The following is a 19,497-nucleotide window of genomic DNA, read 5'->3' on the forward strand; positions in this document are numbered from 1 at the left end:
AAACATTTGGTGATAAAACATGTCTGCTTATCCTCTAAACATGATATAACATCTGAACAGCTCCCTTTTCTCTACTAATGCAACAATGCACAATGTAATAAACATCAAACCTAAAAAGCATAGGTACGTTTGAAATAAACTATAATAGTATAATAATAGTAAATACTATTATACCTAACCTAAGTGAAATGCAGTGAAGTATTATTACATTTGAGTATTTTTTCTCGGGTGCAGGAAAGCAGCTGTTTTCCCTCCTATGGGTACGACTTGTACTGGAAGTCAACATGATGAATCTCATTGTAGTTAGTAGAAATCCTGCTGATATGGCAGGAATTTACAAGTGATACCTGAAACAGATGTAGTGAAGTCATTAAATTACTTAAGTAAGCATTCATTGTTCAGGTGGGTGCATGGCATACTTGGATATTTTGCTTCATCAGTTTGGCTCTGTCCTGGCCATTGGTTTATAAACTGAATTACATTTATGATTGTTTGTTTTTTTTGTTATTTGACATGCAGAAATCTATGTATCTACTAGTTTTACTTCCCTTCTAACATGCCAAAAACTGTTAGAAGGATAAGAAAAATGATACATGAGTTTCGTCCCCCATCATGTGTTCCATTCAGAAAGGCTGGAAAATTTAATTTGGAACATTTTTGTTTATTGCTTACATAGTTGGTGTGTCTTCTTTATTCGCATGGATGACATTTAATGAATGAGTTGCGTTCTGTGAATAACAATTGCTACAATATGTTTGGAGTTTTTTTCTTTTTTAAAGCCGTTGGCTCTTATACTAATCAACGGGTTAGTGTCTTGCCTTCATCTCGTCATTACGTCTCTCATTAACGACGTGTGTAGCAGATGTTTGTTCTAATGAGTAGAGCCGAATGTTCAGACAAGATTAACAAGTATATAGTAACAAGGCAGCAATCTGGAAGAAAATTAGCTTCTTATGAAGAGAAATATTAGAAGGTGCTAAACTTGTTTGCTACAGCATGTTAGCAAAAGTAATGTCTTTTGAAGATGCGTTACTTAAATCTGTGCAAGAGTCATTTATGTTCTATAAATCTCTCAGTATAAGAAGTAGTGCTTTGGAAATGCAAATGGATGAAAGGACACGATGGTTGCACTCCCTGACTTTACTTTAAGTAAATTTCAGTGAGCTGAGAAGACATTTGACAGTCAGCTGGTTTTATCTGGAAGAAACTCTTAAAGTTTATGGGATTTTCCCCCAATATATTAAAAGCAATCCTATTGATATATACAAATCCATCCGCGAAAGAAGGTGGTCAGGGAATGGAATCCAACTGGCTCAAACTGCGTAACAGTACGCGACAGAGCTGCCCCTTAGCGCCAATGTTATACGTAATTTCATTTGAACAATTAGAAAAAATAAGACAAGGGCAAACAGGCAGATAAAATGGAAAATGATTGGGGGAAGAGAATATAAACTGCCAATGTATGCCGATGATGTAATTTTGACACTGGTTGACCCGCTGATCTCTCTTCTGGCATTAATGGAAGAGGCTGAAACATTTGGTTTCCTATCTAATTATAAACTTAATACCAGTTAATCTCAAGCAACTTGTGTGGCGAGGGAAAAAAACCTAGGCTCAGGGTTAACTTTTCAAACGTAACTGGAGTTCCAATCAGTTCTAGTTTTGCCCTACCCCCTTGAATAAAGTGCATTGGATGAAGTGCTGCGTAAATTGTCGTTATATAAATAAAAGATAATTATAATAAAAATAAAACGGAGTACAGGAGCCACTGATATCTACATGCAATGTCTTTGTGACCTGGCCCACAAGTGTCACGGTAAGAACACAATGTACAGTAGGTGCACTAAGAAGTCAGTTGAGCAGCTATTGGATGCAAAGAAATATATATGTTTATATACGTGGCTGTGATATGAATTAGGAATAAAATACTTCTTTTGGAAGTTTGTGTGACCTAATTATCTGAACTGCTGACTTCTGAAGTTCTGCTATATTGCAGTAGTTTGTGTATTTGACACTTCTGTGCCCCAGCAAGCTTTCTCCTTCTGTGTGCTTTTTATTATAGGCATTTATTGAAATATAACATCCATTTCCTTGGCAAATCTTCTATATTTCATTGGGTGGGAAAATTACACAGTAATAAAAATGCTGGCAGTTTTTCCAAGTGCAAATATGTTGTTTTCAGAGTTAATAGAAACAAACCTATTGAAACTCGGAGCTCCAAATAATTTGACCTGCCAACTTCGGGTCAATGCTTTGCGACATTTCAGGCGCTGCAGCTTTAGGCTTATACTTTCTCTGCCTATTAAGCAATGGAGGTTTCTACGGGATGATGTTGAGTTGTATTTGACATCCTACCCTTTAGTGACCATGCACGGCTGCAAACACTGTCTAAATATGCACAGAAAGGGGACTTAGAGGATGCTGGGAAAATATTATTTCTTATTTATTCTGTTCAGCTGATTTGAGGTTTAAATATGGCATTATAGCCTTTCACCCAAAGCAAGGTTTGATTTTGAGCAGCAGAGCTTGTAATCTGCTTATATCTTTATATTTGTGAACATATACAATTAATCTTCCCTGAGGATACTGTTTGCTTTATCACTATCACCAGTGGTGACCTTATGTTAAAAAAAAAAAAAAAAAAAAAAGTCTGCTCCGGAGCTACCTATAGTTAATCATTCCTAAAATGTCTCCATTGGGGAAAAAATCATCAAGTTAAGCCTGTGATATAATCATGAAAAGGGAGAGAGATTTAGTGTCTTGTCTTTTTTGTTTCTATTGGATTTTCTTCTTTTGACTAAAATGTTATATCCGTTCTGCCTCCAAGCAAATTGGAATTGAGCACAGTGCTAAGTGATTTTTGTTAATAGGTTTTGTGTGGCTTTCATTTTTTTTAGGAGCGAATACTGCTTATCACTGCGTATGGATTAGGTTACCTGGACTTTGTGTAAACCCGACCTTGCCTTAGGAAAGTGTTCCAATTCAAATCAGTGGGGGCACTTTCCACGCATTGACACGGTGGTCTCTTTAGACCCAATTGAGCATTCACAGAGCTACTGCAGGAGCCGACTGGCAGTAAGTCAATATACCCCCATTTAATGGATGGGGAGAGGGACAAATGCTCATGGGGGGGTTGTGCAGAATCCTCCATGGAGCTGCAATGGGACCACATGTAAATCTAAAGGGCCATTCTGCAATCAAATACATTCCTTTGAGGTCAACAGGAATCTGTTTCAAATCAGAATAACCAAAATATACTTGTACATAATTACAGAATGCAAGAAGCACGTTATGGCAACCAGGTCAGAATGGGGCAGGTTTAAATGTGTAGTCTAATCAGTCTAGAAGGCAGCCTCTACTTGTGAAAAAGGCTTTGGACATGAACAATCAGAGATACAAGGATTATGAGGTAAATCTAATTTCCGAATGAGTGCCCTGGTCGTAGACGGAATTTAAATGCCTCGGTCACAAAGTCCTATGCCTGAAACCTGTGGATTTCTTCCACATTCACATTCTAAGCGTTTTGCTTTGGAACTGTGTGTGGTGCTTGGTAGGAGATGCAATGGGAAGTTACTACAGTGGAGAACAGTAAACGGGACGCTCCAGTTACACGCACTCTGTTGCATTTTAAAGCATGTAAATCGGTGCACATGTTTCCTTTTCATGTGAGTCAGCGAATTTTGTCTCCGTTCCGTCAGCCAAGTGCGGTTCCCCTGAAGAAGTCAGTGTTCTTATGTGTGCTGTCTATTTGTGGCTGGTGACACCTCAATTCTGGTTGCGAGTTGTGTGGCAACGAAATAAAAAGCGGATGCATTCACCTGTTAATGTGTGATGAAATGCTTCACGCTGTGTGCAAAATTGACTCCAGTACGTATTTTACTAAAGTTGGGGAGTGTTCCTTCAGTTGTAGTTGTATAGTAAATTTAATTCCATCAATCTGTTATCCAACAGGTCAAATGATTTTCTATAAAAAGTTATTTTTTACTCATAGTGTTCAAGGCATGGCACACCATAATGGGTAGGCTTCTGTGTGTTTTTTTCCCCACTATGATAAGCATGTTCCTTTATTTATGACTATGGAGTTCAAAAGAAGAGAGACTTCCAGGCTGTAGGCATCACATTTGAAAATTGACGGACCATAGCCTTGTAAATTGTAATCAGTCTTATTTATTAGGCTGGAGGTGACGCTTAACATTAGTATAATAAAAGCCACGATGAAACCTCTTTGACAATTGGAAAGACCTCATGTGTTCCTTCCTGTCTGAAGAGCTGTCACGTTTTGCACTGTGGACAACCTGTTAGTCTGATTGCCTGTCATACCAAACAACTGTTTAATAGCTCGAGATGTGTTGACACACTTATGATACTCTTCATAGTTTGTCTTGATGAGACTACAGCTCATCCATTGATTTAACCTTCCATTATGCAGTGGATGTTGACACTTGTGCTGTCATAGCAACAAGCCTCATCTATATGATACATTTCTGGTGTCAGATGGAGGAAGCATTTTACACGATTCTGTTATTTCTGCTTAGGTGTCCCAGTTGTATTTGCATCACATGAATATACATCTTCTTAATTATTCGCCCAGTCACAAAATCATCTTGCAAGTTTCGCCAGCATCTTCACCACGTTAATAAAAAATCCTGCCAACATACAGCTTTTTTTTTTTTTGCTGCTTGTTGATTCTATTTTTTGGCCATTCATCTGTAGGGTGCATTTCCATGAATTTACATTACGTTCAAGGGATGACTGGTCACCTGTAAGAGTATAGACAATAATCTGAGTGGCACTGTGGTGTTAGGTACGGTCTTCCATGTGTGTGTGTGTATGTGTGTATGTATATGTGTATGTATATGTAATTAGTACACTCTAGCTGCTGGATGAAATCTGTCCTGGTTTCCTTGGTAACAAGAAAATGGTGCTCAAGCTGATGAGACTTCCATCAAATTCTGTAGGGCTTTACAATCGGAGGCGGTAGGCTTGTGGAACACGTAAGCTCCCGTAGAACTGTCTCAAATGCTCCCTGGCACTTAGTCTAATGTGAGTCTGTCATCTTACAAGATATGCCAATTGCTTCCATTTGATCTCCTACATTAGCTGGATTGGTCCTCTTTGTATTGTATACTTGAGGCATCATGTGTAATCTTTTTTGGGGATGATTGTATTTCTGGACATAGAATGCAGATTAAACTTTTTGGATTGTCAAATTCTGTAGCAGTTTAGAAGAAAGGAAGGTTAGTAGCGAATTAGTCCTCCTCGGTTAATTTGTGTAACAAATAATAATTTTGATAAAACTCAATACATTGATTCATCTTTTGCTGGTGGATGTCTATTTGTTTAGCTAGCTCTCTCTGCCTGTGTATATTGCATCAACAAAATTAACACAGAAATAAGGAAACAAGAAAATAAAATAAAGGGCTGCTCTACTTCTCCAGGTGTTAACAGCTTCTCAGTTTAGATTAATGTTGCTCAGCACTTTGTAACAATTCACAAGTAATCCTATTGTTCTCCAGCATATCCTTATTTTTAGCATTTTTTTCTTAAAGTAACAGTAAACTCACTTAGTGTTATGAGAAGACCACTTTTTATCAATTTTTACAAGCAGAAGAATGCTGACAGCTTATTGATGACTTATCGTCAATTCCAAGGCAGGTCTTGTTGTAATGGTATGGTAAGGATTTATGGGATCTATGAGAAAATGAAATCCCCGTATAATGTCTATTTAAGTCTTGCTCTTGCAGATGTCACTAGATGGCAGCAACGTAGCTCTCCAGATTGATATTTTCCACACACACACTCAGAGGAAACCAGAAAACATGTCTTTCTTAAAAAGAGAAAAACAACTGAACGGTGGACGTGAGCACTGTTTCTCAGCAAATTATCACGAACTCCTTCATGGCTGAGGACAGCTGTAGTTACTTCTTGTCTGTACCATGTCAGTAAGCACCATTGTAGGTCTGCAATTTTTAGCTAATTAAATGTGGAATCTTCTGAGCTTTAACAAAAAGAAGCAAGTCTTAACGGTCATATTTACTGATGTTGTTCTGTGTTAGCAGCAATAGCTAACTTGGATAATAACGTGTTTGCTTTAGTGTTTGTTTTTCATTTATGGTTACTAAGAAGAATAAGGTGAATTTTCTAGTCATAAGTGTGAAATCTTGATTGGGATTAGAAGGAAAAATAGGGTTGCATATGTGCGTAGGACCTCAGACGTACATTTGTCTGATGCTTAGTACACATTTAACCTTTTCAATCTGTCCTAAAACCCTCTATCTGTGCGTTTCCCTAAAGAAAACATATAACTAATAAAATGTGTACCCTCTGAGTATGATTTCTGATTATCTGCTATAAACCTCCATGTTTTCTGCTCTCTGTTCATAGTTGAATGCAGCACAATTGAAACAGAGCAGAGTATATACACAGACATAACGTCTGTGTTCCCAATTCCTTCTGAAGGTTATCTGTTCTTTTTTCAACTGTAAGATTTGTGGGGTACATGGATATGCAGCAGTTGCACTTTTTATATCATTCCTTTTTACCTCCCAATCTCTTGCTCTATTAAGTGACAAGCATTCCTTGTTACAGAGTAAATAAAAAAAAAATATATATATATATGGGGCTTTCTGTAACTTATTATTCACTAGTTGCCCTGTAAAAAATACATTACAGTCCTGAACATACTAAATAAAGATCCTGATAGGATTAAGTTCCCACAATTGCATGAAGGCGAAAGGACACACAATTCAAGTAGTTTGTGCTATCTAGTGACCCAAGAACTGTTGTGTCCCCAGAGTGATGGTGCAAAGCAAAAACTAATGACCTGCATTCAGGACAGAAGGTGAGCAACAACACCAGGAGGAGATGAAGGGCCAGTAACAATCCTAGTAGAATGTCTAGCACTGTCAACATCTATGAGTATAAATAGCATGAGTGGAAGCAAAGATTCTTAAGGATGGGTGCCAAAGTTTTTTCCGTTTTCATATAAAGGCCTTAGATGTAAGGTGGTAGGTAGTTGTACATCTACAGCTTAACATTTGCAGTCTTGACTTGAGCCGCCCATTGTCAAGAAACAAAACTTGCCTTAGCAACTTGCCTTGGTTTGTGATAAAAACACAAACCAAAAAAACAATGAATATCAAACATGTTGGTTTGGATACCGCTTACCATGCATCTTCACCTTGGTGATAATGTACAACAATGTTTTAGCCTTTTCTTTTTATGGTGTCATGGAGCGGTAAATTGGCACAGTCCTGTGCCACAGTTAAAAAATATATAAGCTGCGCATTAGGCAAATAATATAAGTATTAATATGAGTATTTAATACATGGGACAAAAATATCTTATTTATTTTCTTGTAAGATGGAAGCTGCACACTACTATTTAGGGTTGGATATACCTTTTAGACAACAGCCCCCAGTATTCAATTGGTAAAAACTATGAAAAGCGGGAAGATTTGGTCTATGATGAATGTAACACATGAGAGCTTGCAGTTATAGGATAATGCTTAGGCTTTGACACCCATCCCAGTGGGCTCACATCTAGGGTTAGACAAAAAAGACGTTTTAAATAAGCATGCCCAATATGGATAGTTCAGATTTTCTAATGCTAATATATCAAACTGGTTGGGTGTTAAAGAAAACAAACCAGTTTACATTTGAGTATCAGTGTGTATGTTTAGTTTTCTCTTGAATGACACGAGTTTTTAATTGGCTATCAACCTTTCCATCTTCAAGAAAAATGGGCTAGTTTGGATTCTGGTTTATTGATCTACAAAGCGTCTCTGTTGCTGTGATTGTGTTCGAGCGTTGTCCTCTGAAACCACTTCCAGACCAGTTATTCGGGCCCTAATTATAGTCTAATCCATTAACCTGTGGTTCCATTTGTTCTCTGACAGAGAGTGCATGTGAAATCTGGTTTGTTTGAGGACAGATTCTGCATCTCCTGTTCTGAAGATGGCTATTTATAAAAGTAATTTGGTAGAAAAGATTAGCAGCCTCCTTTTACCGGCAGTACCTGTTATTTTGCCGGAAGTTGCATGTGCATAAATGCCAGCGGGTCATGACCTACATGTGATTCTACTCTAGGTATATGAAATGAGCAGATAATTACCACTGGTGCACTTATAACACTGAGCAGAATGTTAATATTGTGTCTTGTTAGATTTGTTCAGCCTTTATTCACCAAGAGCATCAGGTATTTCTTTACCTGTGCTTACCCAGGCACCGTACACAGGAGTGTGTGAAAATATTTGCACCCTTTCAAATGTTCTGCCTTATTATATATCTGTGTCGGTGCTCATGGCTCTGCGATCAGAAAGACACATGGTAAACAGTGGGGTAGATGGTAGAGTAGAAAGGTAGAGCCCATTGCCCTCTAATAAAAGCATGAATGTCTGAAATCACCTGGTAGTTGCAGAGGTTTCTGGGTAAAATGGGTCCCTTTATTTAGTCTTTGAATTGACAAGCAAATATTGTCTTAAAGGGACACTCCAGCTACCATATGCACTTTAATGCATTTGATGGGTGCATGGTCCTGTTTGAAAAAAAATAAAAAAAAATAAAAAAAATAATAATAATTGTGTGGTCTCTTTTACAATTACATAGAATTCTGCAGAATCCCGCAAACACTTTTGGCACCTTTCCCAACCCCCAGCTGATTGCCCTGCAGCAAATACATTTGGGCAAATACGTCTCCCTGCACTTGGTAAATGCTGCATGCAGGATATGTTTACCCCAGTGCACCCGACGTCAATGGGAACACTTTCCTGCCACTGGTTCGCTGCTTATGGTGTCAGTCAGTGACAAGAGAGTGTTCCCATTTATTTAAAGGGAAGTATTTCCCTGCCACTGATTGACAGCTTTAAGCAGCCAGTTGGTGACAAGAAATGTCGGATCACGGGGGAAGAATGCCAGACCTGTCTGTCACTCTAAACCCCGTAGAGATGCTGTGGCTGGACCTGCTGTTCTCTAGAAACGAGCAGCCAAACATTTCTCCACAGAGCTGGGAGGCTGATCGGTAACTAAAGGAACAGTTTGATTGCAGTTATTAATGCTATAGGAATCCAATAATTTACTTTTTCACCCAGGGACATTCAATGCTGCATGAATTTTTTCAACCACTTCATAGCCAGGTTTTTCACACAAGCTTTTTGATATTTTTACCATATATTTGTTTAATCAGGGTTCCCCTTTTCATGTTTAAGGTACCCACACAAATACTGTACTCTTACAATTACAAATAGGGATAATTTTTCATACTATTTCTTAATCTACACTCCAGCAAAACAAGTTTACAGTCTAGAGACAAAACCCTTTGTCTGAATTTCTGCCCTGTTGCATATATTTGGCATGTAAGGTTATCAGATAAAATGTAATGGTGCTTAGCATGAGTGTCACTATAGGACTGAATAGATGTATGAGGAAGATAATACACAATATAAATTTATATTATATGCAACAGTGCAGTGCTTTGGGGCTGTTTGTCTTCAGATGGAACCGGGGCATTACTCAGGGTGGAGGGAATTATGAACCGTTCCAAATACCAGGCAATTGTGGCACAAAACCACCAGGCTTCCGTTAGGAAGTTCACCTTTCAGCACGACAACGACCCAAAGCACACATCCAAAGCCGCAAAAGCTTCCTCACCAGAAGAAGATTAATGTTTTGGAATGGCCCAGACCTGAATCCAATTGAACATCTGTGGGTTGATCTGAAGAGGGCTGCGCACAGAAGATGTCCTCCAGATTTGGAGCGCTTTTGCAAAGAAGAGTGGGCAAATATTGCCACGTCAAGATGTGCCATGCTAATAGACTCCTACCCAAAAAGACTGATTGCTGTAATAAAATCAAAAGGTGCTTCAACAAAGTATTAGTTTAAGAGTGTGCACACTTATGCAACCAGGTTATTTACAGTCCCCCCTCAAAGATTTTAGTTTGTTTTGCAATTGAATTGTTCACGTTATAGGTCACAATAAAGGTGAAAAGAGTTCTGACATGATTTATCTTTGTCTCATTCTTTAACATCACAAGACCCTGGCATTTTAACAGGGGTGTGTAGACTTTTTATATCCACTGTAACTCCATGTGCTTGAATGCTTCTAGGGGCTGGCATTAGCAATGAACCCACTGGCACCTTCTCTTGTTTTCTTCCTGTATTGAATGTCTTATTCCAGACATGCCTAGAGGAGGTACTTACAGTACATTACCATTTTATTTATATAATAAAATTAAAATCCTAAATGAATCACTAATGGAAAAAAAAATGTAGTTGTAGATAAATTAGAGACAAGCATATTGAAGAAAATATGAAATATGAATCCAAATATTCAAACCAGAGCTGAAAGAACTGTTTCAAACCCATGTTACATTTCTACAGAGGTTAGTGAAAAATAGATGTGGTTCACCTAAATGGAAAGGTTTAGAACACAAAATACAATATATTCTACAATAGAAGTTTAAGAAATGTAGACTGTGTAACATCAGTCAGAGGCTGAACAATTCCTAAATCTGAATAAAATGCATGTAGAAGGTTTTTTCCCCCATTGCTTGAAATATTAAAGAATGTTCTGTTCTCTGTTCTAGTATTTCCTTGTCATGTGTTCTTGTCACTGATTTCCCTTTTGCTTTTTTGTTTTGCTCACCTGCTCACAGACATATAGGAATTATGTTAACAGAAACATTATAATATAGCTTGTGCGTTGACAAATGTGACTTCAATTGGATTAGTTGCTAACTTACGCATTTATCTTTTGAATTGTCTTAGAGGAGGAACGATGCGTTTGTAAAGGTGTACTTATCTTTGCCTGCGCCAGTTTCTCAACCTTTTTGAAAACCCCGGATTTACGAAGAGGGCATATGACTGCTTTAAAGTTGTTTTTGTTTCTTTAGTTTAAATGTTATAGTTACTTAGTCACCCATACATTCTATTTTTTTTTTGGGGGGGGGGTGTGTTAAAAAATCTTATACATGATATTTCTATGTTCTAAAAGTTACACCTTTGATTTAAGTCACGTCTTTCCTTCTGTAAAACGTTCCGAAATATTTTACTCGTATTTTTACTTAGAGAACCTCCATCCTATGCCATTAAATTGTGGTTGATATAGGAGACACTTTCTAGGAATATTAGCAATACCTAACCCATGATGCTATCTAACATTGGTTACAGAAAAAAATGTTTGTTAGAATCATAGATTTTTAACCCCTTCAGTACCCTATGGACGTACCGGTACGTCCAAAAAAACGCATCCCAAGAATCCCCTGTGGAAAATCTATATAAATTAGGTATTTTTGTGTAATCTTCGGTTGCAGTATTTGACATAAACTCGTGTCCGCCAAATTTATCTTCTCAGCAAAGGGTCGTTTCTCAATTTGAAATTATATTTTTATATTTCTCCAAGTTGTACCTGATACTTACCAATTTCAGCCTACTTACCCTGTTACCTAAAAATGAAATGTCTATTGAATCCAATAAGTAATTACATGACATTAGGTAATAAAATTAAAAAACCCAAAGTATATTTAGCATTACATAAGTTATGGTGGGTAAAGGTGATGGAAAACCCATACACTTAAAATGAAGGGGGTAGTAGAAGCATTAAAGTATAGTTAGTACACCAAGTGGACAAATTACAACTGATATTGCATTTAAAAATATTTAAAAACATTTTTTATAAAAACGCTGATTTGTAGCTAACATTTTGCTTCAGTGAGCACAGTGAAGGCTTCAGCTGTGATCTTCTATGAAAAATTGGAAACAAACATTAATAGTTAGGGTGGATTGGCTGGCATTGCTGGTATCTATTTCTGAAGGCGGTAGAAACAGATAATAACAACAAAAAAGTTGGCTCTGAAAATTATAGGATTCTAGGAAAATGCTGAATGAATAGTTTAATTATAGACTTTAAGTCGTGAAACTCAACTTGTTAATCATTATCAAAGGAAATTGATTTTAATCAATGTCAAGTCAATATAAAGAGATCATTTGAAATTCGAAGGCACCCATGCAGTATGTTTTCATCGGACTGCATTCAGTATAGAGATTGTTCTTTAAATGTATTACTTTTATATATGTGTGTGTATATGATATGGACTGCAATACGTTCACATATTGACAGCAAGGCTCTTATTTAAATGTAAAAAGCTTAGCTTTGCATACCTTGCCATGATTGCATTCTTAGGCTTTTATTCTTTAACTGAAATAATAACTCCTGTCACTTGTGTTGGATGCAATCATACCCATATGCCACCTCCTGTTTATTAAGTGACAAATACCTATTATGTCAAACTTTTTCATGTGACCACAGAGCTTGCTCTGCCCATGCGACAAGCTGAGCATTTCTGGGTATCTAGGGCATTGTCATCATAAAAACGTTCCTAAGATTTGGTAGATTCAGGGGCCCCTTCCTTCTAATAACATTTTTAAACTCGGATTATAACTCTTTAACCAGTCTTATTTAAATTATGAAAGTAGCCAAAGAGCATCATGTTGGAAATGGTCTCAAAAGTGCGATCAACCATGTTTCCCTGTATTTTTTGTACATTACATGCTTAGAGTCATCGCAAGCAGAATGTTTTGCTGTTTGGCGTCTTATTGCCAAATCGGTACCCTGTCTGCCTAGCAATGAAATTGTCAATTCAATATAGTACATTTTTATGCACGTGTTCATAGAACTATTAATTCGAAAAATATACAGCTCACTGATGCTTATTTTTTTGTTTGCAGATATATGATGCTGATTGATGGCAAAAATGGAGTATTTATGATCGATCGGGACAATTCTGTTTTTCATGTTTCAAACCTTGAATTTCCATTTCGAAAAGATCTTCGACTTCATTTGGCAAACACTCTTTTGGATGGTGTAAGAATATATACATTACTGCTATTTACCTCTGATGCTGTTGTCACATACAGGAATGCGTTCAGATATTTCAAAAGCGAAGGATATGTCCATTGCTTTAACATTAATGACTTTTCATCTACGTTGGCATGTGAGCTGGATAGTGTGCAATACTAGGGTACGCTATGAATACAGTAGAGTTTTGAGGCACAATGATTTAATTCATGTTAAATCGTTAAACATTCTCATAGGACTGTTTGGGTAGTCTAGAGCATTAACAACATGTAACCACCCTACAGTGTGTGCTGGCAGATATATGTCTCCAAAAATATTGGCATGCTTGGTAAATATGAGCAAAGATGTTGGAGAAATTTTTTTATTTAACCTTTGAAAAACTCTGCTCTCATGGATATCAAACAAAATACAGGTTTATAAAACAACTGTTAATTGTTAAAATCAAACAAAAATAAACAATTGTCAAACTGTTAAAAAATAGTTTTTAATATACCTAGGACTAGGCTAGGAACAGAAAATTGTGCAACAATTACAATGCAGGTGTATAAATCTTATGTAACACGTAGGCCAAATTCCCTCAGTCAATCATCACAAAGTTTAAGACAAAGGAATATAGCTGTGATGTACGGCAAAAAGTTGTTGAGCTTCACAAAATGGGAAGTGTCTATATGAAAATAGCAGAAGCATTGGAAATGCGCGTTTCCACCACAGGGCAATAATTAGGAAGTTCCAGTCAACTGGAAATGTAATGAATCAACCTGGAAGAGGACGTGTGTCTATATTGTCTCAACGCACTGGGAAGAGGATGGTTTGAATGACCAAAAAGTCTCCTTAGCCATATGGAAAAGTACCTCATGCCCAGAGGACCTGGACATTTTGTTAGGATGCATGGCATCATGGCCTCTGTCAAATATTAACAGATATTAATACCTCTGCCTCTGCCAGAAAGCTTAACATGGCCGTGGTTGGATCTTCCAGCAGGACAATGTTTCAAAACATACCTCAAAATCAACACAAAAATGGTTTACTGGTAACAAAATCAAGGTTCTACCATGGCCATCAGAGTCACCTGACTTGAACTCTATAGAAAACCCGTGGGGTGAAGTGGAGAGTCCACTTGCGTCAATCTTGAAATTTGAAGGATCTGGAGAGATTCTGTATGTAGGAATGGTCTCAGATCCCTTAGCATATATTCTCCAACCTCATCAGGCATTATAATGTAGAAGAAGTCTCAGAACTGTAATATTGGCAAAGGAAGGTAGCACACAGTACGTACTAAAAGGATGCCAATAATTGGAAAAAATGCTCTAAAGTAAGATAGCTTTCAGAAATAGACATGTTAATCGTATATTTTTTTGCATTTCTGCCAAAGCGGTGTCATTATAATAACAATATTTGTTTACCAAATCTTGACAAGTTTGTGACTTGCCCTGATTACTTTGAAAGCAAAGTTACACACGTACCCCTAGCGATCAGCTATAATATAGGTCCAAGGGGGCTCACATAGGATTAAAGGTCAGTTGAATGAAAACTAAATACGTACCTTTGTTCATCTCTCTGCAGGAAATGATTATCGACAAAGTTAAAGGGCAGGCTGTGCCTCGTTACCTCATATATGATATTGTCAAGTTTAATGTAAGTATTCATAGTAGTTTTTCATCTTTTTAGTTTGTACTTTACATATGTTATGCATTTTAACTCTGAGTCCTATATACAGGGATTAATGATCTCCACGGGAATTTTTCTTCATATGTTTTTATAGTCATGCTGTTCTAAATGACACATGTTCTTGTAAGTTTATGCTTTATGGAATGGGTACTGTCATCTTAAAGCCATAAGCTTTATGAAAAAGGTTGTCAGAAAGTCCTTGATTCAAAACAATTCTTCCATAAGCACTGAATGATGAAAGGTAATCTGAAGGTGTTTAAATTGTGCCCCATCTTTGTCATAAACTATAGAAATACGAGGTGAAAGAGCTTCTGGTTGAAATATAAACTTTTTAAAAGTATTAGAATAAGTTGAAAACGGACCATCTATCTGTACTTCTTACCATAATTCTAAATGAGTTGGTAGAAGAGCATCTTAGAAAATACAATAATTGAGGAGGAATCAAAATGAACTATATTGTACAGATGTTTTAAGTGAAGAAGGGTATGAGCAGCCCATTCCTTACAGGCAGGATGATGTGTAATTCACAGCTAGCAAAGCCTGTCATTCATTGACTTGCACAGAAATAATCAATCTGTCCTCCATAATGAGCACTTCAAGCACAGAACTAAACACCTGTGCGCTATATTTTATAGTACTGGCTATGGAGTAAACTTGCTTGTTTATCACTGTTGGTTTGTGCTCTTTTTTTTCTTTTTCCCCATTCTCATTTTTTTCCATCTGCTCCACAACTGCAGTACATACTGCAAAGCGCCATTGTGCTTATTTCGTTTTTAGTCGTATGGGTTTATATTTAATGCTAGACGTGATGTTGCAGTTCATAGATTTCCCCACTGAATTTGAAGTAGCTACCATACCCTTTCCTAGGAATGGTTACAGTGAGTGTCTGACCATACTACAATATGTTCTTTGCATTAAGTGGTAAAAAGCTAAATACATACATCTCACATCAGTAGTGCTTGTTGAATTCCCGTATTTGGACAGCTTTGTACCCAGGTACAGCTCATTAGGAAATCAGTACACAAAGGGTTAGAATTAAATGGCTTCAGTTTATGTATTATCCACTTTTTATAGCAGGTAGGTAAGTACAGAGGGATCACTGTCATGACTGCAACAGTAGCTGGGCGCTCTGTGTCTGCGCTCGAATGTGAATAAAGAAAGGCAATTTATATAATTTCTAATGGAAAATAGAGCTGCATATTGTTGAAATGGGAGTTATTGAGCTCTAATTATCTGATTCTCCAATCTGTAATTGAGATTCACAATTTAGAACCTTTCTGCTCTTTCATTAAGCCACAAATCCAATAAGCTTGGATGAAGTCATGGAAATGAGAATATAGAATATGGCTCCATTATTCCTTGGGAGCAAATTATTTCATTTCAAGTTAACCCCCACACTCCTTTAGCCAGTTAGAAGGTATTATGGATAGACGAGATTCAGCAGTGGCACCAAGTCACATATATAGCTATGAAGATAACATTTGTGTGTGTGTGTGTGTGTGTGTGTGTATAGTGACATATTCTAGCCCAGGACTGCTGGGCCTATTGGGCAAAAGCCCCTGTGTGGCTTTACTAAGGGCCAGTTACCCTTGGATGATTGGCCTCTAAATTGCTTTTGCAGCTTTTAAGGATCAAAAATCTCCCCTTAAACTGGCCCATTTATATCTTTACATCTTCTCCACGCTGGCTAGTGCCAAGCACCAGGAAGGATAAGGCATCATATCCCAGTGCTCTGCGGGAAAAAGACCCATAGCGGAGGAGGAGCACCTTGTGCACCCCCATAAGTGCACACACAATGTATGCATACAGAGAGAAACTTTTATCCTTAGTTTTAAGGATTTACAGAGTGTAATGTATCCTTAAAACGAAACACATTTGTATTAGATATTGCAGTTATAGGACACTGAAAGTGAGCTAGTAAATTGGGCCTAATGTTTCTTATTGAAAATATCCTTCACGTAATCTTGTAGTTTGTTTTAACACATTAGTCTGCAAGGCCGAAAGCGAGATATGTATAGAAGTCTCAATTTTAAAACAAGGGATTTACTGAACAAGTTTGAAGGGTTGTAGCATTTTGATTCGGATTCATGTTACAGCAAACAGTAAACAAATAGGTGAGTTTAAGAAGTAAGAGTTGAAAATGAAGGTTAGATAAAGTGTGTTAATGCAATAGGGCTATACTCTGGAAACAATGATTTACAATTGCTTAAATTGGTCAAATTGGTGTTTCACCCTCAGTTGCATGTATCTTGGTTTTTTCCCATGACCTTTTTTGAATAACCATCATGGTCACAAAACTGTGTGCATAAGATTACATGCTTCAAATACAATTTTATTGTACAATTTGTAGTTCAGTGATATTTGAAAATTGATAAAGGGATCTGAATATTTTGGAAGCTGCGTTTATCATTTCTTTTTTTTTTGTGTTGCAGTTCTTCTCATATTACATGAAAGAAAATTCAGCATTTAAAATAAAAATATTTCATATATTCATGAGAAATTTGTAAAACAAAATTAAGTTGTGTAGTCCAGGGTCTTAGATGCTAGCGTTTTTCATTAGCTAAAATATGCACAAAATCGAATCAAAAGATGCTTTAATGCTTACATGATCATCTGACGTGTTTAACTGGTGAGCTCTGAGAACTAGATATCAGTTCATGTGATTCTTAGAACATTTGAATCCTTTTATTATTTAAAACAATGTGAGTATGCTTTCTGTAAGTAGAACAAAGCTCATGTGGCTGCCAAGACCAATACAAAATGTGTGAAGTGTGCAGCCAACTGTTATTGGGCATGTTGGTTTTACATTAGACAATGGAAGAAACCCTCTAACTTAGGATCTGTAGTAGGTAATAGATTGAGTAGATTTGTTTTGGTTCATATTGACTTCTCTCTGGCTAGAATTTCTTTAAACATCATGAATTCATATACTATACAATCTGTCAATTCAACCATTTTATCAAAAATTTAAACTCTTCAAGAACACCTCTATTAGTGTTGATGAATGGTGGGAATGTGAGAAAAGTCAAGGTCTCTAACAGTCAGTAACTGTTAGAATTTCCTCAGCCTTTAAATGTATTAGTATGAATGGTATGGTAAGTGTACATATAAAAATAATTACTTTAGCATTTCATATCTATCTGACCAGAATGCTATAATGAGGCAATTTGTGCTTATTGTTGACACTAATTAATAACTAATGCAAATTTTTACTCGGTGAGACACTGGTTTGCACTTGTAACAAATAAAAGTGGCTTCTACTACCGGCGTATATCCACAATCACTAAGTTAAACAGAACTGAATGAGTGTAAACATGACTATCTTCTGTGGTATGTGTTTTATCTTTAATAAGGTGCTTACTGTAAATGTCTTAGTCACCTTATTAGGATATTAGTGGTACAAAATCTTTATGTGGACCTTAATTGGTGTGGGAAACATAGAAAAGTAGTAGTTGACACCAGATAAGAACCATTCAGCCCATCTTGTCTGATCATAATCAGTCCTTGGTCTTGTCTTAGAATGTGAAACATGAATGCTACTTTGCAATTTTGTTTATCAGATATTTGTTCAGCAAAGCCATTGTGTTGGAACTTTCTTTGTGTCATTAAATCGGTTCAGTAATATTCAATGAACTGAAAGCATGCCATATACTGTTAAATACTGTTATGTAAGGGTTTGAAAGTTGGAATATTTGTTCCTTTTTTTCTCTACCATGCAGAATTCTATTCAATAATAATCTTGTACGTGAACTTTAGCCAGCAGCATGCCAAAGATTTGTCATTTTCTGTTTTATCTTGAGTAGACCCGTGATTTGTCATGAGCAGTAATCAATATACCTGCTGACTCTAAATGCGGTCATGCTTTTAGATGCTATATGATATGAATACAATGCAATATTATCACTTTGTAGTTGATATTAGAATATATTGTAGATATGATTTTTTAAAAATATTTTTATATATTTAGAGATTAGAAAAAAGTCTTAACTGGTTATAACTTTGACTTCTATAAAACAGAAACATCCATACTTTGTTGGCTCTACTCCCGTGGGGTTTCAATGAAAGAAAAAAAATGAACCCCCTTTGCCTGTTTCTTACATCTTACTAACCAGGATTGCAACTACCGTATTTGGTTGATTATAAGACGACCCTCATTATAAGACAACCCCCCAAAAGAAAAAGCCTGAATATAAGACTACCCTATAAAAAAAAAAGTTTTACTAGTAAATATTAATGTAAACAATTTTTCATATTTAAATAAACTATGATTGTGAAAAATGCATTTTCTGTAATTTCCTTTTATTTGCCACTCTGTCTCCAGGAAGCCCTTACACCCCCCCCCCATATGCCACACTTTAGCGGACTTACCGATGCATCCCTCGACTTGTCCCCCGTGCTTCAGATTCCTTGGTGTTTAGTGGGGGCAGCTGGTGGAGGTCTGTGCAATGCGCTCAGACAACCTCCGCTGCTGCCGACACTTCTGCCGGGGCTTCTATGACTGACATGTGATGCTGGCGCTCCTTCATAGAAGCCCCAGAGGAAGTGCCGGCAGCAGCAGAGGTTGTCTGCGCGCATCACACATTCATCCACCAGCTGCCAGAGAGGAGGATCCGGCCCCCTGCAGCATTGCGGGGGATCTGGATCTTAGTCTTGTAGTCAGACATCTATTTGAGGTCTTATTATAAGACAACCTCGAATATTAGACAGTGGTTAATTTTAAGAGCTTATGCTCTGAAAAAAACCCGTCTTATAATTGAGCAAATACGGAAATTTTTGGTTATGTTGGGGGGAAAAACTTTTAATGGAATTTTGGCTGCGAACTCTGAGATTTTACTATATAGGTACCATCTAATTTTATCAAGGTGTGCTGTAGATCTAACAATGAGGGATTTGTAGACTGTGTTCTATTAAAACCATTATTTAATATGTTAAAAACAGTGAAGTTTATAAGAACTCAAGAGGCAGTAGCAAATTCCG

General features: G+C 37.0%; 1 protein-coding gene across 1 annotated transcript in view; it reads left to right on the top strand.

The window, feature by feature from the left end:
• Positions 1-19,497, top strand: part of LOC149278774 (mRNA-capping enzyme-like) — a 162,404-nt gene that overhangs the window by 40,420 nt on the left and 102,487 nt on the right. The window contains exons 9-10 of the mRNA XM_089501753.1: positions 12,723-12,858; positions 14,416-14,487. Of these exons, the coding sequence (XP_089357879.1) occupies positions 12,723-12,858; positions 14,416-14,487 (208 nt within the window). The remainder of the gene's footprint in view (positions 1-12,722; positions 12,859-14,415; positions 14,488-19,497) is intronic.

The sequence above is a fragment of the Sceloporus occidentalis genome, unplaced genomic scaffold (genome assembly GCF_023333645.1).
Source record: "Sceloporus occidentalis isolate IW3139 unplaced genomic scaffold, rSceOcc1.0.p SCAF_181, whole genome shotgun sequence".
Classification (NCBI taxonomy): Eukaryota; Metazoa; Chordata; class Lepidosauria; order Squamata; family Phrynosomatidae; genus Sceloporus; species Sceloporus occidentalis.